General features: G+C 43.1%; 1 protein-coding gene across 4 annotated transcripts in view; it reads left to right on the forward strand.

Annotated features, from left to right (window-relative positions):
- Positions 1-22,840, forward strand: part of JPH1 (junctophilin 1) — a 79,818-nt gene that overhangs the window by 43,449 nt on the left and 13,529 nt on the right. For all 4 annotated transcript variants that reach the window (XM_040995605.1, XM_040995620.1, XM_040995612.1 and 1 more), the window contains exon 3: positions 18,882-19,000. In XM_040995605.1, coding sequence (XP_040851539.1) covers positions 18,882-19,000 — 119 coding nt within the window. The remainder of the gene's footprint in view (positions 1-18,881; positions 19,001-22,840) is intronic.

The following is a 22,840-nucleotide window of genomic DNA, read 5'->3' on the forward strand; positions in this document are numbered from 1 at the left end:
GGAAAGAAATACCAGCAAGCATGTAGATATGTCTTACTTAAGGGAATTCGAGGATCCCTAAGAAGACATTTTGGGGGGTGCAGGGAGGTAATATTTGATGGGTTGAAATTTGGAAAATGAGATTTATTTTGAGTTGTGTCTTTATGATACTCAAAAACATAATTCAGTAGCACTCACATCCCTTCTGGTTAAAAAAAAAGTGACATCTCTGCACTGCTAATACAAAGAGAAATCAAACTTCAACTGGATGGGACATGTCTCCCTTAGCCCGTCTCTCCCTCTGTCTTCCTGTCACTCTGTCAGATAATACATTTTTAAATTAAGTCTGCAGCTGTAGTCCCCATAGAGTCCATGAATGCCACCTCCTGTGTTAGAGACATTTAAAAGCATTTCATGTGAATTATTGAGTTTGTGTACCTGTACTGTTTTTCCGTAATATTTTTAACAGGGGCTCCTAAGTTTTCCCCAAAACACACAAACCCAAGTCTGCTTTTTACCACCTATTTGGGTGGTAAAGTTGATTCAGTTAAAAAAAAAATGTGGCTGACAGCAGGAAAATTCTCACAGCCAAGAAGTGAAAGTAAATAACCTGAGAAGTGAACAGGCAGAAGCCCTGGTTTCTATATTAAACTCTCCTGGACCTGCTCAGTGAATGCAGCTGCACTGTATACCCAGGCTGGGTTTTTCATTCCTCTGCCAGGGAAAGGAGCCTGTCAGATCACAGTCCCATACATTAAGGGCTCTGGGCAAAACTCCTAGACTTGTAAAATATTTCCTTAAAAGTTAACAGTCTCCGATTCTTCATGCTTGAGTGCTGATTGTGGCTTTTGGCTGGCTTGAACTGCCAAAGTTTCCAAGACCATAGCAACCCTTCTGTAGAGAGGTGGTTTTTATACTTTATTTAATTCTTTAACTTTTAACTATTGGGGGTCTTTCCCTCGCCACTTACTCTCTTATCTGAAGCCCCAGCATGACTCTAGCCAAGGGCTCACAACTGCTATCTAACACTAACCCCATGGGGCAAGCAGGTGCATGTGTGCCTGGGAGGGACAGGTTAGAACTAGATCTTTCTGAGAACACATCTATGTCTGGAGACTCAAATTTGAGAAAGCTGGCGTTCTCCATGCACATAATTTCCCCAAAGACTCTAAATAGCTGCATTTTAGCTAACTGGAAAAAAAAATCTCTCCTGAAATTGATCTTTGAAAAACTGACTGCAGATGTTCTAGTAGGACTCAGTCAGGAGCCAGTGACATCTTTGCTTTTCCTGTCCTCATTATCCATGGATTGGTTTCCTCCAAAGGCCGTGCTGTCTGCCCCCATCAGCTCAACCCTCTAGGTAGACTCCCACTGCCTCACCCTATGAGTGGCAAACACCTGGGCAGTAGGAGTCAGGCCAGGGCAAAGGATACAGAATCTTACACAGCTTGACTCCCAGCCAAAACACAATTGGATTATGTCAAAAGGGGAGAAGGTGCCACGTGCACTTGCCGTGTTTCTTCACAGTGCAGGCCAATTTAAATATAGCCTACTACCACAACTTGTCCAGAATTAAAATAGCTCAGAACAAGTGGCAAATGGCAGACAAAGGCTGTTTGCCAGGCAATGGCTAAGAGATGGGAAAACGGGCTTTTGAGAGAGATTGCCCAGGCTTGGACAGCAGCAGACAACAGGACGCCCTGGGATCCTACCCCAGCTCTTGCATTTCAGGCCCATATAAATGCCTAGTGCCTGAAAGACTGGTGAAAACATTTAGAAACACAAAACTCTATTTTACAAACCAAATAAGGAGTGCAATATTATTTTTTAATCGCATTACTGAATCCCACTTGAATGATTTCTCATTTAGAATCAAGGTCAGTGTCATTACAATCAGGTTTTCTAGCATAAGAAATACCAATGGCCCATGAATTGAGTTCCATAACAGCCTGTAAGAAAATTTTGCTTGACAAAGGAACTGAAGTGGTACGTGATGAAGTTATAATATGAGCAGTCCTGACTGCCAAGGCAGCAGCATAGAGTACAAGAGTTTTACCTGTTATTTCAATTAAACGGTTCATTTTTCCTATTGCTTATTGTTTGATGGTTCTTAATTTTTGTTGATTCCAACTCAACATATTCCCTGTGATTCAATGAAACAGAAAATAACTTCTTCAAGGATAAATAAAATGAGTGTGTATACTAAAGGAAAGCTAACAGAAGTGTGAGGCAAAAACCTTCAGGCACTTATAGTATATGGTTAACATTTGTTGGTACAGACATAAATATCTATCAAATGTATAGTCAAAAGGTGCATACATTATATATGTGCACATATGTATTCTCCCCAAGATCATAATCAGGGCAAACTTACCACACTTTTTATGTGAAAGAGAGGGAGAGACTGAGATCTCCCATCTGCTGGTTTAATACCCAAATGGCTGCCACAGCCAGGCTGCTGCCAGGCTTGAGCCAGGATCCAGGAGTATCTTCCAGGTCTCCTACGTTGGTGCAAGGTGCCAGTCAGTTGAGCCGTCTTCCACTGTTTTCTGAGACCAAGGGCAGGCAGCTGGATTGGAAGTGAAGCAACTGGAATCCATGTGGCATGCCAACATCACAGGCAACAGCCTAGTCCACTGTACCACAGTGCAAGCCCCTGTCATTATAGTTTGTGATGATAAAAAGGATCGTTCATCATATAATATTGAAGTTGATAGTTGTTTTAGGAATCAACAGCAAGTTTAAAAATAATACCCCAAGATCTTTCCATTATATGTAGAGTAGAAAAAAAAATTTGCCCCCGGAATAAATTTGAAGCTTTAGGAACCAAGGTAGAGAAACTGATTTCTGGAAATATGCCAGCACTGTGGTAAAGATATTTTCACATGTAACATGTTATAAGACACTTCAATAATAAAAGCCTCCCTTGTGGTGACTTGCTGTACTGTCCCTGAGCTCAGACACGCAGCAGCCCTTGCTTCATTTCATTTTGCCATGTAAGATCCCTCTTGGAGTGGCTGTTGCTCTGACGACTCGGGAAAACATTACAAAGAAACTTCATATTTGTAATCACTATTGCCAGCAGCCAGCAGCTGCCAGGGAGAAAGTGAAGAGAAGCTTTTGTTTCACTACTACCAGCAGAGGAGGTGGAGCAGGATGGTGATGTGTGCAAATCTCTACAAAGTTTGCATATTTTGTAGAAGTATACCTTGTAAAATGTACTTTGCAGAAGAATCAGGAGTAAGAAAAAATGGATAGCATATTTAAAATTAGGATTACCGATGTACCCAGAGTAGCAATGATGTTGAAGCAGCACACCTAGACATTTGTAGGTTGTTGGATGTGTTGAGGTTTTGTTTGAAGTGGAAAACAGTAGTGGTGGGTAGAAAATGAGGATTTGGATGACAGTGAAAAGACAGTAAGACGGATAGACCAGGGGTGACTGTTTTACCAGGGAGTATAAATCCCAAGGTGATCAGACATCTGGGGAAGTGTAAATAGCAAAACAAGGAACCAGAGGGCACTGGTCATGTTAGCAAGAACTGGCAACTTTGGAGGTGCCGGCAGTCAGCAGGCTGCCAGCCTCAATCTTCTATGCCTGAACAGTCACTGCTTGTCATACAGAAGACCACTCCACTTGGCTTCCTAATGTAAGGAACAAATGCTGCTCTCCCGGATGTCTCATCTCCTCCTTGGAGGAAATCCTGTTCACCAGGGTAGTGTCCCCTTCAGGCTGGGCTTTTTTTTCTGGACATAGGACTGCCTGTCAAGGGCTACTTCTTTCCTGATGCGCATGATGTCTTCACTGGAGCTGGTTGATTCCAGGGAACCCATAGGGAACCATGAAAGAGCATCAGTCCTTGGTGCAGTTATAAATAATACACAGCACAAGTTTTTCCCATAATCTGGGAGAGCCTTTTCTGGCCACCAGGTTTTCTGCCTTAAGTGCAGATGGTCCACATTTGAGCTTAAAGATGGAATCAAGTCAACCAGGGATGCCAGCATGCATCCTTGTGTTCCCAAGGCTGTTGCTGTGTCAGAAGAGTAGTATGATTGTACTGATAGATGAATAGAGAAACTTCCCAGGACTCCTTTCACTGGCTGAAACTTGGCCCATGAAGCAGATGGACCTAGAAAACTCACTCATGCTCCCACTCTCATCCACAGGAGATGAATTCTAAGTCTCCCTTGTCTGCCTTTCCCCCCAGAGTACTGAACCCTATAGCTTATCTTTCCATCTTAACTAAGCATCAGTCAGCTCTGGCAATGCCTTTTGCAGCTTGAGGGACTTAAGGAAAGCTGGCATGAATTTCTTTTTTCTTCTTTACACTTACCTAAAGAGATTTGTTACTGATTTCAGCATCCTTAGCATAATTTTTAAGAACTTCCATCTTTTCACTTAAGGAAAGTACATGTTATGGCTTCTCTTCCTTCTACATATGCACATTTCCAGCATTATTATTCATTCCTACCTTAACTGAAGTAAAGGTTATTCACACATAAGCACAGGCATACTGTGACAATCGGTGTGACAACCAAGATGCTACTGAGGGCTTACAGTGTATACTGTAGATTCCGTGGACCAAGGCATGGTTAGCTTCCCTGGGACGAACAGCATGGTGTGAGACCTTGTTAAACTAATTAGAATTGTGCCGTTGCAAACTTAGGAATGTTTCTTTCTGGAGTGTTTCATTTAATATTGTGGGATGGCAGCTGAAACTGCGGACTACAAAACATGGATAATGGACCCTACTCTGTGGCCTGAGGATTCGGGGCAAACCCAGAGAGCCTGTCATTGGTATCCGGCAGCTATCAATCACCAGGGAAGTGGCAGGTGCGTGCCAGATACTGATGGTGGACAGCTTGACAGCAAAGAACTTAGGCTTGGGTAGACACTCAGACTGACCTTCCCATACTCGCAAGATGGTAATTGGCTGATGTCCCCAGATTCTTAGGCCTCAACAAGGAAGCCTGACCTCAGTGGCACTGACATCCTAAATTTCCCTCTTCTTCTTGGGTTGTATAGGTTTCCCTATGTGGCTGGAGTTCTTGATATTTCCTGGAATTAGTCTAACCATGAGCTGGTTCCATTTCGATTGATGCCTCTGTCAGCCAACCATAGGGTCCAGGAAGACAGGCCCTGCATTCCTCATGGGCTGCAGCGGGAGTCTGGCTACCCTGCATACAAGCACCCCAGGTCCCAGCACTGGCTCTACCTACCACAAAGATAAGGAAGGGTTGAAAGTTTGTCAGAATGTGCTTAGCGTCAATACCCAGGCAGACAGCAAACCTCTGAGAATTTTCCAAGTGTTACAAGAATTGCAAGAGTATAAGTACCGAAGCAACTCGCTATCAACAGGTGAGGATCGGAGAGAAAAGATTCCAGTTGTTCGAGCCGGAGTGTATAACATGATTTTGTTGCTGAACTTGATTTCAATTCTGTGTTCCGTTTCTCTCATGATCTCTAATCAAGTTGTTGCTTTTAACCATAATGTGCATGCACCCATCTTTGAAACTGCCTCTGTCCCCCAAGTTATACCACATGATGCTTTTATGTGAGGTTCTAAACAGAAAACTAGTCTGGTAGAATGTATGTTTGTTTTTTTTTTTTTCAATATCCTTGGATAAGCTATTATGTATGTGGAATATCAAGGCCAAAAAAAGTCTGCTCTCTGTTTGACAGCAAATGCTGAAAATTTTTGAGAGTCTCATGAGGAAAGAGAAACTAAAAATTCAGGAAGAACTAGACAATCTTCTGATATTTCCTTTTAAACTTGGAGGCGTTAATTACTAATTTGATGAGTGGAGGAAGGCACTGTGAGAGGATGAATCTGTAACATTTTTAACACCACCTAAAAATGTTCTTGCTAAAGAATAACTTTGATGAAAACCAAATCTGTCCCGTGGTCTACAATAAGATGTTTTCCAAGCTCTGCTATTTCACATTAAAGTGAGCCAAAAAGGGTTAAATATAATGACAGGGGTATTAATTCAAATGGAACTAGCTCATGTATATATGTATAGAGAGAGAGAGCTCAAAATTGACATTTTTAAGTAGGAACTATAAATTTGGGAATTACACACTGAATAAAGAGAACAGTAACTCAAGGAGAAAGCATGAATATAAGATGAAGTGTGGATATGAATGGATATTTTAAAAAGATTTATTTTTATTACAAAGTCAGATATACAAAGAGGAAGATCTTCCATCCATTGATTCACACCCCGAGTGACCACAATGGCCGGTGCTGCGCCAGTCCAAAGCCAGGAGCCAGGAACTTCCTCCAGGTCTCCTACACAGGTGCAGGGTCCCAAGGCCTTGGGCCATCCTCCACTGCTTTCCCAGACCACAAGCAGGGAGCCGGAGGGGAAGTGGAGCTGCCAGGACCAGAACTGGTGCCCACATGGGATCCTGGCGGGCTCAAGGCAAGGACTCCAGCCACCAGGCCACCACGCCAGGCCCTATGAATGGATTTTTATAGCAGAGAGGAAATGTATAAGCTGGAAGGTAACATAATTAAGTGGGAATGGTAGGCCAGAATCTAGAATCTCTCCAACAAATGTCCCACCAATCTTTAGCACACATCAGTTCACATGATTTCTGGATACATTTTTTGTTGTTGTTCCTGTCTATATAAATGGGAACCTTCTTTATAACTGCAGAGAATATCCAGCCTTTCAAATACTGCAGTGTTTTCAGGGAAAAGCAGGTGTTTGTACTGAAACTGTGCTAAATTTTTTGCCTGCAGTTTACCTTGCTAACTACTGTAGATAAATTGTTAACACTAACAGCCAAATAGATAACACTAGGCTTTGTTTAAAACAAAACAAAAACCTAAGCAGTGGTGTTCTGATGAAGTATGGCATCTGTCCTAATTAGTTTCTTTCTTTTTTTTTTTTTAAGATTTATTTTATTATTTTTCATTGGAAAGGCGGATATACAGAGAGGAAGATCTTCCATCCGATGATTCACTCCCCAAGTGAGCACAATGGCCAATGCTATGCCAATCCGAAGCCAGGAGCCTCTTCCGGGTCTCCCGCGCAGGTGCAGGGTCCCAAAGCTTTGGGCCGTCCTCGACTGCTTTCCCAGGCCACAGGCAGGGAGCTGGAAGGGAAGCGGGGCTGCAGGGATAGAACCGGCGCCCATATGGGATCCCGGGCGTGCAAGGCGAGGACCTTAACCACTTGCGCCACCGCGCCGGGCCCTAATTAGTTTCTTAATGGTTTTGAAATAACTGTTTAATTATGTTTTTCTGAAAACCTGCTAAAACACTTTTGTTCAGAGTTTAGTAGATTGTTTATTGCAGGGTATCAACTACATCATAAAAGATGCTTGAAATGCTCTTGTTATTTCAGGCAAATCAAAATAATCAAGCCACAAGAAAAAAAATCTGTCAACAGTCCTTATCCTAAAGGCTGAAAAATGTAGGTCCTGCCAATCCTTTTTATTGGCTAGCTGTGCTGTTTTTCATGTCCCTTGGTCTCTGAGTCTTAGATCTCTACCCAAGGAGAAGGAATTGCCTGGCCATGAGAGGAGATCATGTGGACTTTCAAAGACCCTTCCAGTTGGTGCTGTGGTTTGTTTTCTGTTTGCTTTTATTTTGATGCAATTTTTTTTACACTGTGTTTTTAACTAAGTTTGGTAAAGCAGTACATTGCACAGTCTTTCTTCCCAAACTGAAAGGTTAACATAAATCAGAACAAATTCATTTGTGCTCCTTCTTTTGTTGTGCATAATATCTGCTATAGCCAAAAACTGGAGATTTAAAGTGAAAATAGTTGAATTCGCTAGCTGAACTATTGAATGATTCTTTGTCTCCAATAAGGTGTGCAGTAAATGGAGGAAGAGAATCCCAGTTTCTACCCAGGCATGAGAGATGAGTAAAATGAGTTTGCTAGGAGAATACATGTATCCCTAAAACTGGAGCATTCCTCGTAAAGCAATCCTCTTAAACATGGACTTTGGACATAGGAGTTGGAAATAGAGAAAGGTTTCATATATCTAATCTCAAGAAAGTTCATGTTTACGCTGTTGAGTGTCACAAACCCAGTACAAGAGTAAATTCCGTTATTATTTGTTATTTGGCATATTTAGACAGAATAAGGGAAATTTGCACTTTTTATAGAAAGTAGGTATTTTACTTGAGACTTTTATAACTAAGTTGAAGGAGGAGTTCTAAAGAGTTTACACCATTTCTGCTTAATTTTTGGTAAATGTACTAAGTATTTATAAAACAGACATGTGCGAGTCATGAAGGAATGGGTCTTGTGGGCATTTGCTTCAGGGAGTGGAGATGAGGTCAGTTTATGATCCGGTCACCTGGTTAGTTTATTTTCAGTAGAATATGTGTTTGTACCCTTGGGTAATCTTCAGTTTTTCTGATTCTTAGCCAGGCTTTAATTTCTGCCCTTACTGGACCACCAACAAAGGACAAGAAGTATAACATTTATGCTGGCGTAAAAACATCATTGCCAGGATGATTCTCATAACCCAGAATGTCAGGTTCTGAAGGTTGCATGGTTCTTTCCAGGCCCATCCAGGTGTTTACTGCACTGCTCAAAAGAAAACATCTTCATGATTACATTTGTGTCCAGGTTTGCCTCATAGGCTGTGTGTCCATTTGAAAATAGCTTTGTCTATCTTCTCTTAGCAAAAGTTCACTAGGCAATAACTTAATCAAGTGGTAGACTCTACTAGGAAGCCAATTTGAGTCAAGACAATTTCTGTAAAACTTGTCACATGGGAAGGTAGGCAGTGACTTAGCTCAAAAGCACCTAAGAATCTAATAGTGCAGACATGTGTGATTTCCAGTGTTCACATTGCTTTCATGTTTTCCTTCCATCCTGACTTGGCCCATTTTGTCCTGTCCTGTCCATAAGCCAGTGTGTCATGTGCATAGTTCCATAGTGACTAGCCTGGTGCTTGCCCCTTACCCCAAATCGCTGCCCCTGCACCAAGGCCATCTCCCACCTGCTCCACTTCTCCTAGGAAAAGGGAAAGACACACAACCACACAGACTTGAAGTTAGATCCTCCCAGTCCTGCTCAGCAGTCCTGACTTTCCTTTCTCCCATTCCTTAGGATTGCACGGGGCTGATTGTAAATCCTCACCTATTTAGATTCACTGCATCCTGCCTGTCGGCCCTCAATTACATCAGAAGACCAATGGTAGGCATTGACCTACTAAATGCCTTCTCTGAGTTAATACGAAGTCCAATAATGGGCATTGATCAGCTAAACACCTTCTCTGAGTTAGTTCTGAGTGCTTTTTTATAAATTGATGCTGGTCCCAAAACAACTCTTGCCAGGTAATACTGCACCCTTTTTGCAGGTAAAGAAGTGGAGGCACAAGCTAAGATGTGAAATATTGTGTTTAAACTGGGTCTTCCATAACACCCTCAGTCTCTCTCAAAGTTGGGGTCCTTCAAGTAATGTCAATCAACTGTTGGGTTCTGACCTGGCTCCTTTCTTAAGTCCAGGGCCTGACTCCCTCAGTTGTGAAGGCTGCTTCATCTTCTCTCGTTCTCTGAGCCACTTTCTTCTTACTTCCCAACAGAAGCAATTCTCATTTTCTTAAAAATCTGAGTAAAACCTCTTTTCCCTTGACCCAGCTAATCCTTCTGGTGACTGTCCAAATTTCCTCCTTCCTTTCTAGGTCAAAAGTCTCCAGCATGTGGCCCACACCTGCTTCCTCTACTTCCCCTGCCCACTTCCTTGCCGACTCCCTTCCATCTGGCTTTGTCAGTGGCCTCGTTACTTGAACTGCCTGAACAAAGGCAACCGTGCTCACACAGCGGCACCTTCTCTGAGCACACACTGGACCTGCAGGCCCTTTTTGCCTGACTCTGTGCTTGTCCTGGAGATGCACATCAATCAGCCAGGCAGGCTGAGGAACATGCACCTGCCCCCTGAGAAAAGACCAATTTGGATCTGGCCCACTTAACTTGGAAAAGGAACACGGGATTTAACCAAGAACAGGCACGTGGGACAGCTCCACTGGAAGGCCGCCACCTTCCCTGGATGCTGCCACACCTCAGTGGCACACATTGTTTCCCTCGATGGGTCCCTAGAATCCTTTGGTCTGTGTTGTTGGTTCTTCTCCAGTTCACTTTTGGCAGTGAGTTCATCCACCTTGTGTTGAACTTGGTGTCTGTTGATAAACTGTATCTTCCCTTTGCATTGCAGCCTGCTATCTCGAGCTTAACCATGCCCATGTCATATAAAATCCTAATTGGCAAACAGTGAATTTGTCAAAAGCTTCTAGCTGTAGTGGGGCCTACACTGTGATAAGGCCATGCATCTAGGGACCATGCTGGGAGACTTGGGGTTATCTTCTGTTTCTCTCTCTTACCCACTTAGCCATTATGCTTACATTTCTGTTGAAGGCTTGGTGCCAGGCCTTAATGTTAAGAGCTAACAGAACAGACGTGAGGGCTGTGCTCCTATTTCTTCACTTCTTTCCTTAAAGTGTCCATCAGTGTCTTGCCTTCATAACACTCATCAAACCCTGAGCATGCCACAGCCAAGATTAATGCAACGGATTCTCAGCTGAGAGCTCCATCTTGGCTTTTTTTTTCTTTCTTCCCCCAAAATACCTCATGAATGTTGATCTATCTGCTACACACTTTCTCTAAGATAGTACTGAGTGTGCTATATAAATCAGTCAGAGCCCCAGAACAGCTAGGACCATTGCCCAACTTTTTACACACAAAGACAGTGAGGCACAGATCAAATGTGTAAAGACTTATCCATCAGGTGATTTTCAAAGATTATTTTAATTATGAAGTATTTATAACAAATATACCCAGTTAGCCTTTCTTTTTCAGTGGTCACACACTCATGCCACTGTGTAACTGACCTCCAGAGCTTTTCATTTTGCAAAACTAAAGTGCCATACTGTTGAACAAGTTCCCCTTCTTCCCTTATGCTAGCCATGGGCAGCAGCCATGTCTGTTTCTGCGAACTGGGCACCTTTACAATATTGGTCTTTTTGTTGCTGGCTTCTTCTACTTAGGATAGTGTCTCAAGGCTTATCTCAAGGTTGTACCATGTGCCTGAGTTTCCTTTTTAAGGCTGAATAATATTCTGATGTGTACATGCATATACACATGTGCACACACACACATGCATGCTTGTATGCTTCGTGCACCGACACCTGGGTTGCTTCCACCCACCTTCAGGTCATTGTGATTGATGCTGCTATCAGTGGAGGTGTGCAGGTATTTCTGCGAGACTCTGCTTTCCATTCTGAAGTGAAATTGGGACATCATATGGTGGTTCTATTTTAAGTTTTTGAGGAACTGCACCATTTTACATTCTCAACAACAGTGCACAGATTCCAATTTCTCCGTATCTCTGCCAATGTTATTTTCTGGTGGGTTTTTCCTTTTTTTAATAGCAGCCATCCAACAAACATGAAGTGGTTTCTCCTACTGGCTTTGATCTGCATTTCACTTCAGCTTAGTGAGGCTCAGTGTCTTTTCATGTGTTTACTGGATATTTATGTCTCTGCAGAAATGTCTTTTTTAGCCCTTTACCTCTTTTTAATCAAGTTATTTTGTTATGAAATGTTAGTTCTTCATATATTCTGTTCACTGGCCTTAAAAGAGAAATATTATTTGTACTATTTTGTCCCATTCAGTAGCTTGCAGGTGTTTTTCTTGCTTTTTGGCATTGCTTTTGAACCTTAGAATGATCTTCACTCAAAAAAAGGCTTTTCTCCAAAATTATTTCAAGACCAACACAACTTTTTAATATTTTTTACATCAAAATTTTCACCAAGGCATAAATAACATAGGAAGGCAAGTTTTAGCTAGATTTTGCAAAATTTAAAATAAAGTATAGTAAGTATGTGGCATATTCCAATCCCGGATTAGGAGCAGTGTGTCCAGAGACAGTAGCTTTTAAGCTTATTAAGTTTTTCATCAGAGGTTAGGAAATAGAGGTATTTAAAGATGAGGACTTATTTTCTGAGCTTGAAAATGTTCTGTGCACAGGAAAAAAAAAGTCTCACGTAAAGAGATCAAATGATAGACTCTCTGGTCTCCAAGTTACAACATCCTGTCCCGAGGGTTAACACTGTTGGGGCCGGGAGGGGGATGGCGTTTAGAGTGGAGGAAACGTCATACACAAGAGCTGACTGCTCCAGGAATTGGTATTTTATTTTGTTTGCACATCCTGCCACTTTACAAAAGGTATCGGAAGGACACTACCACAAGTCACACACACACTTGCATCCCTGATGCTGGCATTAAAGCCACGTGGTTAAAAGAGGTGATTATGCACATAAATTGAAGATTTTTTTACTCCAAGTTTCCTGGTAGCCTTAACAAAAGAGAAACAATAGATGATGTAGTTCAAGTGGTATGATACAAGGAAACACACCGGGTTATCATCACAGACCAAATTTTCCTGGCACTGAAGTCCAAGAGAAATGTATCACCTAGACCTTAATAAACATGACAGTGACCTACATAGTGGACAGCATTTTACGAAAGCTGTATAAACATTCTTCACTTAAATCTTGGCTCCTCCTATTGCCTAGTGATAAAAAGCCAAGAATACGATATTAATTATGATTCTATGAAAGCATTTCTCTGGAAAAAAAAAAGTGTGGTTTAACTTTTGATCTCATTGACAAGATTCATTTGTGGCTCAGAGTGACCTTGGCTTCCTTGCTGGTCGTTAAAGCTGTCCAAGCCTGTGTCCTGATGGCACTGAGGAAGTTTGGGCCCTGGAAATACCTAAGTGTATACCATAACTTCAGCACAAACAGTAAGACCATGATTTATATTTTTTAATGTTTAGTTTTAAATTCAAACATCACAATTATACATATCTATGGAATTTGTTTATATTGCATATCTAACTTGATATTGCTTTTATTTAAGTTCAGTGATTAATGTGACAGAGATTGGAAGACACAGTAGGGAAGACCTCTTCACTCTACTGGTTCAATTCTCAACTGACAACAATAGCCAGCCCTGGGGCCAGGCCAAAGTCAGGAGCCTAGGACTCCATCTGGGTCTCCCACATGGATGGCAGGGGCCCAAGTGCCTGGCCCATCTTCTGCTTTCCCAGCCACATTTGTCAGAAGCTGGATCGGAAGCTCAAACTGGAGTTCTGCTAGAGGGTACTAGTGGCAAGCAACAGTTGAGACCCACTGTCCACATAATACCAGTCCCTTGATAGTGCTTCTAAAGGAAAGGAAGACATGTACTCCTGCTTTAACAAAGACCCACTCTTCACTCATGATGTAGCTTGTATTAAACGAGAACCTAAGAATGCTGTCTCGAGGTTACTATTCCAGGTCCTTTCTTAATTTATGGAGAAAAGTAGCATTTGGGAACTTGCAGATGGTGAACATGTATGAAGTAGACATCTCAAAAGCTCCTGAATATGCAGCTTTAGCAAAAGCTGGGTCCATTCCAGGTAAAAATCACAGGTAATTCTGCTAATATGGGGATGAAATGTTGCAAGTGGTGAACGGAGACAGACATCTACCCCGTGCAAGGCACACATGCTCAGCCCTGCTAGGTCCATCTTGTCAGAGGACCAAATCACGTCAGGCCAGTTTGGAAGCAGGCCTCTGATTTCTAACTTGGATCCAAGGATCCAGTTGGTTCTTGTCCCTCTTGAGATTGCTCTTCACTCGGCAGACCAATTTCTTAAAAAGGGCTGGCCGTCTGCACAAGATAATTGGTTTTCTCAAATTTAGGTCTCTCGTAAATGAATAATGTCACAGTCCAGAAGGAAGGCTAGCAGGTCTTTTTTTTTTTTTTGTACTTTTTATTACCCGTGGTGCCATAACCCAGGGGAAGACTTTCTGGTTATTGTCAGGCATTTTCAAGAGAGCTGGAAGGGAAGGAGACAGCTGGCAGGCAGAGGGAAGCAGTGGATGTCGGTTTGGCTTTAGCAGTAACCCTGGGGAGATGATGAGATGACCATAGTGGAAGCCACGAGGAAGAGGAGAAATGATTGGGTGGAGAACACACAAATGAACAACAAAAATACATTGAGAAATGGAATTAGATATGCTTACTTCCAGTCACAAGTGTTTAAAATCTGTGCATAGGTAACAATTTTTTTTTTTGCACCAAATGTCTTTATCTTTTAATTCCATTTTCAAGTGAACTTTTTGAAGTTTCCTTAAGGTAGTGCCAGCTTCATGTGCCCACTGTAGATGTGTGTGAGGGAAGCGAGGTGTCCAGAACACCTTGAACTTCATCTGTAGCATGACATTTCTGATACCAGGACGCAGAGTTTGGGGGAGGCAGAGAAGGGATCATGTACAGTCATGCTTTTTATTTTTCCAAAATTAATATTTTTTTTGATAATTGGACATCAAAGAAAATTGCAAGTACAGCCCCCTGAGCCAATGAGATCATAGCCTCTGCCATGAAATGTTCAGGCAGATCCATCATGTGTGACCAGTTTTGAACCTGTGAGTGCCTGAGCAGGAGAGGTGTGTGCTGGCCCGTCATTAGCGGAGGCTGAATATGCTTTTTACGAAAGCTTTACTGTGTTTAAGAAAAACAATGAAAGAACTAGCCTATTTTCTTCTAGGTAAGGTAGCTTGAGAACTCCTGTAAGATTATTTCATTTATTTTGGGGGGTGGGGAAGGGGGAGAAGGACTTCAATTACTCATTCAGTTATTGGTAAGGAAACCTATTTGTGTCTGAGTTCTTCAGCATGAAGGAGGCCAGGCATGTAGGGCTGTTCACAGCTGACCTCAGCAGGGCTGGTGTCCAGGAAGGGGTGCAGTGAACACAACCAGCCCACCTGGGTCTCACCCAGCCAGCCCTGTGGTCCCATTCTAACTCTCCACAAGTTAAAGCTCCAATTCATTTGCAAAACCATATCTGTCCATGAAGTCATCAGCTTACACCCACTGAAAGAGATTGCTTCTCACCTTGTTTATTGCATTTGCTACAGAATATGCATGTGGTCATGGTATTGGTTGGTTCTTAAGGATCTGAAGACTAGTCAGTGTCAGAGTCTTTTGGATCACAGGAACGCTTCCTGGGCACCATGCGTCTTTGCTGCACACCCATTTTTCGCACAACCGACTGTTACAGCCCAGTTGCTTTCAGTAGATCTCCCCAGATGGAATCACCAAACCCCTACCCCACCCCCAGAATGGGAACAGTGACATGACCTACCAGCTGCTGGGTGAAAGGGGGTTCTGTGTTGCTTAGGAACTGAGCCTGGGATCTTGTTTTTGTTTTTTTGTTTTGTTTTGTTTTGTTTTGTTTTTCAGTGATGTATTAGGGAGGGCTGCGGGCATATATGGGTGTGTTTGTCTATTTTAAAGCCTGAGAGAAATCCTCTGTCCACTGGTTTACTCTCCATATGGCCACAATAGCCTTGCCCGGAGTAGGGCAGGCCCAGGAGCCTGTAACTCAATCCAGATCTCCCAACTTGGTGATTGGGACCCAGGTTCATGAGCCATCACCTGCTGCCTCCCAGATTGCACATTAACAGGAAGCTGGAAGAGCGTTAGAGCCATTCTCAAACCTAGGTGCTCCCATGTGGGATACTGGCAACCCAGTCATGTGTTGGCTGCTGCTCCAATGTTTGCCCACTGAACACGGGACATGAGCCAGGACAGAACCATACTGTTCCTGAGCAAAAGCTAGACATGCCACACAGGCTAGTGAGTGGCTTTGGTAAATTCAGCGAGCCCATGTTTGCTGCATTTCCCATGGTCAGGTCCAGTGCTGTCGGCACCTCTCTGGCAGACATGTGCTTATGATTCACCTGGCCAGTGAGCAGCAGTGCTGATACATGGAGCCATGCTGGATGGAAAAGTCGCCCTCTTGTTTGGGCTTAGAGTGAAACACAGGAAGAGGAACTAGCACAGAAGTCGTAGGAGACGCTTCCCTGATGCCATGCTCCTGTCATGCACTTGTAGAAGGTTAGACAGGATCTGTCTGCTCTCCAGTTTAATATGTTGTAAGAAGTGGTGGAGGTGACTCTGCCGTTTTACATGCACACCTCTACGGTGGTGTTTTCAGTATATTAGAACAAGCACTTTGTATCCAAGACTTATACGTTCATCATCAAAGGGCAAGCAAATTATAAGGCAGCATAGCTGTATTCTTAGGAAGATTAATTATGATACCTAGACATAATTAGGTTCTCGCTAAGAATAGCTGACAAAATGGAAAGTCATTCTGGGAAAAAAGAATTACAATTCTGAGAAACTGAAAGAACATTCACGGAGGGCGTCCGTGTAAACTCCCAGGCACAACCCAGGACTGAAGCTGGCAGCAGACTGACGTGACAGCCGGTGTCAGGGAATACATCCCTGCCCTTTTGGTTTTCATCCCATGTCACAGTTCCTGGGCCCTGAAGACAAATAATCCATAAAATCCTCTGTGATCTGGAATTTTTCATGATTGGAAGTTGATTCACTCATGTTTAACTGATGGACTTTTTTTTTCCAGAGAAGTAGTATGTTACCCAAAAGTTGAGCAGAAAGTACAAGTTCTCAGATACTATCTATGTCCTCGTGTTCACATGCAGTGACCCATACAGTGGATGCATTTGGCACAAGTCAATCCATTAGTATTTGTTAAGTTATGCATTTATTTATTTATATGAAAGAATGATGGACAAAGGAAGGCACACAGATACACACATGTAGAGATCTTCCATCAGCTGCTTCACTCTCCAAATAGCTGTCATGACTTTGGCTGTCATGACTCCTGGCTGGACAAAGCCAGGAGCCCGGAAATTCACCAAGTTCTCCCATAAGGGTGGCAGGGGCCCAAGCACCAGGGCCATCACCCGCTTCCTTCTCAGATGCATTAGCAGGAAACTGTATCAGAAGCAAAACAGCTGGGACGTGAAGTGGCACTCTGACATGGGACATCAGTGTCACAGGTGGTGGCTTAGCTACTGCATCACAAAGCTCATCCCAAGATCCATTAGTATTAAAATTGACAACAGAATTCACTCTTTGTTTTGTACATTTGACAAATGTACAGTGTTGTGTTGCCCCCTTTATAGTGTGATACAAAACAATTTCACTTTAATTATGCTCTGTTCCAACTGTTCGTGTCTTTCCCCCTTGCACCTTGAACCTTTTTACAATTATTGATCAACTTACTGTCACTTCCATTCATGTTTTGAAAAGAGTATTAATTTGAAAGAGTTACAGAGAAAGTGGAAGAGAATCTTCTGTCCGTGGGTTCAATTTCCAAATGACCACAAGCACAGGGTGGGCCAGTCAGAAGCTGGGAGTTTTAAACTGGCCTCCCACGTGGGTAACAGGGGACCAGGTTCTTGAACTATCATCCTTCCAGGCACATTGGCAGGGGAAGTGGAACTGTCAGGACATAAACCAGTGCCCATAGGGGGTACCAGCATTGCAAGTGATGGTTTCACCCGCTATGCCACACCAACCTTTTCCATTGATTTTTCTTTTTGTTTTAGCATTTATTTATTTGAAAGGCAGAGTTAGAAAGGGAGAAACAGGAGATCTTCCAACCTGCTGGCTCACTCCTCAGATGGCCACAACTGCCAGGCCTGGGCCAGGCAGAAGCAAGGAGTTTTATCTAGGTCTTCTAGTATGCCATCCACCCAAGCACGTTAGCAGCGGTGGAATGGTACAGTTCGGATACAGACTAGTGTCCATATGGGATGACAGCATCAGCTATTTCCATTCACTAGTTTTCTTTTTTTAAAATTTCTTTTTATTTACTTAAAAGGCAGAGTTACAGAGAGATTTTGCCCCTGACACATGTAACGAGACAGGAAGATGCCATTTCAGAGTGCCAATTCTAGTCCTGGTTACTCTGACCTACCTTCCTGCTAATGCACATGAGGGGTAGTGGGTGATGCCTCAAGTGCTTGGGTTCCTGCCAGCTATGTAGAAGGTAAAAATGAAGGTCCTGGCCCTGCCTTTAGCATGGCCCAGACCTGGCTGTTGCAGCCAAAGAGAGGGGTTGGGAGATGTTGTAAAAAAAGAAATCGGTGCCCATGACCATCAACTAGAAGCTAACTGGACAAGGGTTTTCCTCTTTGACAGTGAACCACGCAGAGTTTTCTGACCTCCCAAACCCCCTCTTCCTGGGCTGTAAAGCACCATTCATGTCTTACCATTGGAAGCCTCTTTTTCCTGCTGCCTCATCCATGGCCTGAGTCCTCTGTTTTGGTAATTGGGTTTGGGCCATGGAGATGATGGAAGACTGAGAGATTGATTTGTTCTCAGCAGTTCTGCCTCACCATCTCTGTTTGGTTTCATACAAGAAGCCTACTTGCAAGTCAGTAGATGCATTCCTCTACCACCCTTGCTCTTAGAGAAGAGCTCATGGGCCATGCCTAGGCTGCTGGAAACGAGGAGTGCTCCCTGCACATCCAGTGGCATCACACTGGGAGCCCAGAATTGGCCATGGCAATTTATGAGAATCAGCAGATATTACTTAGCAATGGATTTGGTCAAATGTTTTCCCCAAAGACCTACTGTATCTGCCCTACTCCCAGGCAGTCCTTTCGTAAATCACATTCTAATGTTAATTCTCCCATAAGAATGAAATCCACAAACATGACGTTAATTCACATCCGACTGTGAGAGTTTAAAGGGGCAATGGAAATCAGAGTGAACAGGGGATTTGCCTCTGTTGCTGTTGAAAACTAGACTTAACGTGAGTGTGCTTAGAATTTGCTTATATTTCTCATCCCTCCCCACCCGCCCGGAAGGACCGAAGCTAGGCACAGGTAGTTTCTTTTCTGTGACATTGGAATCCCACAGCAACATGATCCTGAGACTCACCGTCGCAGGTGTCACAGACCATGATCATGATTAACGTTGCTTTCTGTGGATTGAGATTTGCTTTTCCCCGTGTAATTAATAAGGTGCCACCTTTGCTGACTGGCTCTTTTGTGCCCCGTATAGGACTGCACACGCAAGAGCGAAAGCTGACGCCGCTGACCAGGCTGCGCTGGCCGCCCGCCAGGAGTGCGACATCGCGAGAGCTGTGGCCAGGGAGCTGTCGCCTGACTTCTACCAGCCAGGTAAAGCAGTTCTCTTTTGGTGAGGCTGCTGGGAGCAGTGGCTGTGCTTGTATTTCCTTTTCACTTCAAGATCTGTGTTTGAATGTCAGCAACACCACAAAACAAATGACACCTGGTGTCTGAGCCATGCCTGCATCCCCCCTGCATCCCATCCTCCTGGAAGGGCAGTTGGGCACACTTCCGTTACTTGTAACAATAGCATTGTCAGTAAGTGATGAGCAGTGAGAACTGTCACTTTTTATATTAAGGAACCTCAGCTGATGCTGCAAGGAGTGTGGTTAGGCAGTGAGACTATTTCCAAAGCACTTTAATCTGCATAGATTAGGAAAAGACACATGATGGTGGAAATGAAAGTGATAACTCCAGAAGAAAGGATTTCTATCATCTGCCTCTTAGATGTTATGAAATAGAAATCAGTCATTTGTCATTTCAATATTTAATTCAGTTCTAATAATTTCTCAGCAGTCTTTCTATACCTTTCTATAATTACACTGGTAGGTTTTTAAAATTACAAAATAGTCAGCTTTTATATAAATTTCTGCATTGTTTCATGAACATGTTTCTAGTGACTGTGAGAGAAATTGGAAAATTTTTAAGTGAAGAAACCAAAACAGATCTTCTGAATTGTTAAGTAGCAAAATGTACCTTCTCTCAGGAAAGGACTTTTCTGCATTGGTCCAGCCATGTCCCTAGCACCATGCCCCTGGCCTGGCACTCTGCACACTGTTTTTGTTGTACAGGTTGGCTTTCAGAAAAGCAGGGCTGGGTTGGAAGTTCGGGGCATCACTATGGTTTTCAAGGCAAATCAGGGTGAGGGAAATAACGAGATATACAGAAGAGCTAGCAGTCTGTCTGCAGTCAGGGATGGAGGGCATGAAAGGGAAACGACCTGTATATTTTGAGTTTGGTGGTTGGTTGTTTTTTTCCCTGCAAAGAAGGACTTCTAAGACCAGGTGAAGGCTCAGATTTTGTGAAAGAAAGGCTGCAGAGGGGCCTGGTCCACATGCTTAGTGACAGATGGCATCCTGCTAGTGTAAATTCTCTAGGAGCTCACGGACAAGGGTGGCAATCAGAGCTAGTGTTTTCTTTCACTTTTGTTTTTAAACCTTTGGGTTAGAGTTTAAATCAGTGAATATAGATACATTTTGTTAGGAAAGGGAACCTTTGGATTTTTGGAGTGGCCCAGTAGAAGAAAAAAATTTTTTTCTGGTGAGAAAATACACTCGCATTTCTGTGATACCTAAAGTTTGTGCACAAGTTCATGGATGTGAGAGCTGTAGAAGATGTTTGCCAGCTGCGCAGAATGGAGAGCTGTGCCTTCCAGTGCTGCTGCCATCAGAAAATGCTGGGCAGCCGGGGCTATGGGCTTGAGCTGCTCTGAAAAACAAGACCACGATTGTTGTCTGCTGGTGTGATTGCTTGGCTCTGCTGTTTATTCTCATGAGCCGTAGAGTTTTTCTAGATTTCTATTAGTTATTACCTGGAGGAAGGTCAGCTTGGTTTCCCCAGACCAAATGGTGTTTTAAAAGGTTTTTATGCTGTAGAAGCATTGGAGGGGGAAGAAAAAAAACTCTTGTGGGAAAATGTAATTCCACCCTCCGTTAACTAAAACCACTTCATACAAGCAGTTGTCCATCAGTAATGAATGCATCCCAGTAGCGTGAGATGACAGTGGGTCTATTGGAGACCAAGCTAAACGGGGGGCAACTGCAGTCCCCTTTGACCCACAGCCAGCACTTCCCTCAGCAACTGTATAGAGGGCTTTTCTGTGGTGTGCATTACTGATAGTCTCAAGGGATAGGAACTCCTGCCTTCCACTGCATTTACAGGGTGACCAAATCAGATAGACATTTTCTAAAGGAGCTTTCCAGATATTTCTAAGTCAGGCTGCTGGTTTCATTTACATGTTTCACATATAAATGTCTCCATTGTTTAGAATGCATGTGCCCATGCCAAGAAGTTGTTAACCCTGGGGAGATGGTTGTCTCTCTCAGTTTACACTTTTACCACTCTGGTGATAAGTTACCTGTTTTTTCAGGAGCTGGCAATGAGTAGGGTATTCACCATCTAAGTTAAATTTTGTGCCTTTAGTTCAAAGCTATATTGTTCTGTGGTTCGTGTGCCATGGCTGTATCACTCAGTGTTAGCTTCTACAAAAGTGACTACACGGGGACATAGGCAACCATGGATATAGTAATTGTATGCATGCACAGAGTTCTCACCTGTGTAAGTGGCACAGTGAATCACCCCCAAGAACTTCAAAGGATACTTCCTCTCTGGGTTACACTTGAAAATGAGCCCAATAGGCTGCACAGGGTGGTCAGGTGCTCCTAAGCAATGGCACTGCTCTCAGAACCATAAGACCTCTGATTGGTTGAAGAGAAACACTGAAAGACTGGTCACCACAGAAGTATAAAAAGTTCATGGAAAATACATATTCATAGAAACTAGGGGAAGCGTTATTTTTTGCAAAACATAAAATGATCTTTTTCCCCACAAAATCCTTGAAAGTACCTTCAAATGCAGAAATTGAATCAGAAAGGCCAACATTGGAAGTGTGCATTCCAACACTGCCCAGAGAATAAGCCTGAGCCAAAAGCTGGGAGTATTGCCATCACGCTGGTAAGGACACTGCCATCATGGGGAAGGATGTAGGGCCCTAGAGCCAACAGTGTATGGCTTAATTGGCAAGATTGTCCTGACTGAGGAAATTGATGCATGAGGATATAGCAGTTTGATTCTATTAGATGCTTGATTCATCTCCTGCCCCTTGCCTTGGCTCCACATTCACCACTAATTTTGGTTGAGTTCTTCTTGGAGGTCTGCCAATAGGAAGAGCATATACTGGTGGTATCAGTAAGAGTCCACTGGCCTAGGAGGCATTTACACTGCTTGCAGCCTTCTGGTATTATACATCTGTCTTGTGTTAGTAATGTGAGCCATGAGATGACTCTAATTCAAAAACTGATACAATCAGATTCCCAGGCCAGTAAGGCTAAGATAAAGTTTTGAAAAATGTTCACCAAGAAAGGCAGAGGGAATGAGGCCCAGGGAGAGGGACACTCGTATGCATGGCTCTTTGTGCCACCATTCAATATACCCTTTCCCTCCAGACACTTATTTTGGCCATAATGCCCAATGCTATTAAGTATGCCTTAATGTTTGTTAGTGATCTGGGCTCGTGTTGGAAATTCAGACTACCCTGGAATGTGGTGAATTTCCTTTGAGCCTTCTGGGTGGTTAGCCCACTTCCCTAGTCTACATGTGTTTAAAGCTTATGCAAGGGCATTGCAGAAGCTAGTGTAAATGGAGTCAAAGGAATATTGAGTGGTGAGGATTGGATCACAAAAGATTTAAGATGCCACTCGGGACACCTACATCCTATATTGGAGTCCTTGGGTTCAAGTCCTACCTCCACTTCTGCTTTTGTTCCCTCTTCCTGCAAATGCACACCTTGGTAGGCAGCAAGTGTTGGCCCACGAGGAAGATCCAGATGAGGTTCTGGCTTATAGCAGCAGCCTTCCCCAGGCCTGGCTATTGCAGGCATTTGAAGAATTAACCCAGAGATGGAAGACCACATGCTCTCTCTCATGCTCACCCTGCCTCTATTCTTTCAAAGAAATAAAGATAAGTAAGCTTTGGATTTTTTTAAAGAAAAACATTTTGTTGCCAGAAAATGTTTCAAATTCATGCATAGTTTTGTTTTGTAAGATTATTTTTTTTTTTTTGTAAAGGCAAATTTATAGAAAGGGAGACAGAAAGATCTTCCATCTGCTGGTTCACTCTCCAAATGGCCACAACAGCCAGAGCCTTCCAGGTCTCCCAAGCAGGTCCAGAGTC

This window comes from Ochotona curzoniae, unplaced genomic scaffold, assembly GCF_017591425.1.
Source record: "Ochotona curzoniae isolate NIBS_2020 unplaced genomic scaffold, NIBS_Ocur_1.0 contig_1071, whole genome shotgun sequence".
In the NCBI taxonomy this organism is placed as follows: domain Eukaryota; kingdom Metazoa; phylum Chordata; class Mammalia; order Lagomorpha; family Ochotonidae; genus Ochotona; species Ochotona curzoniae.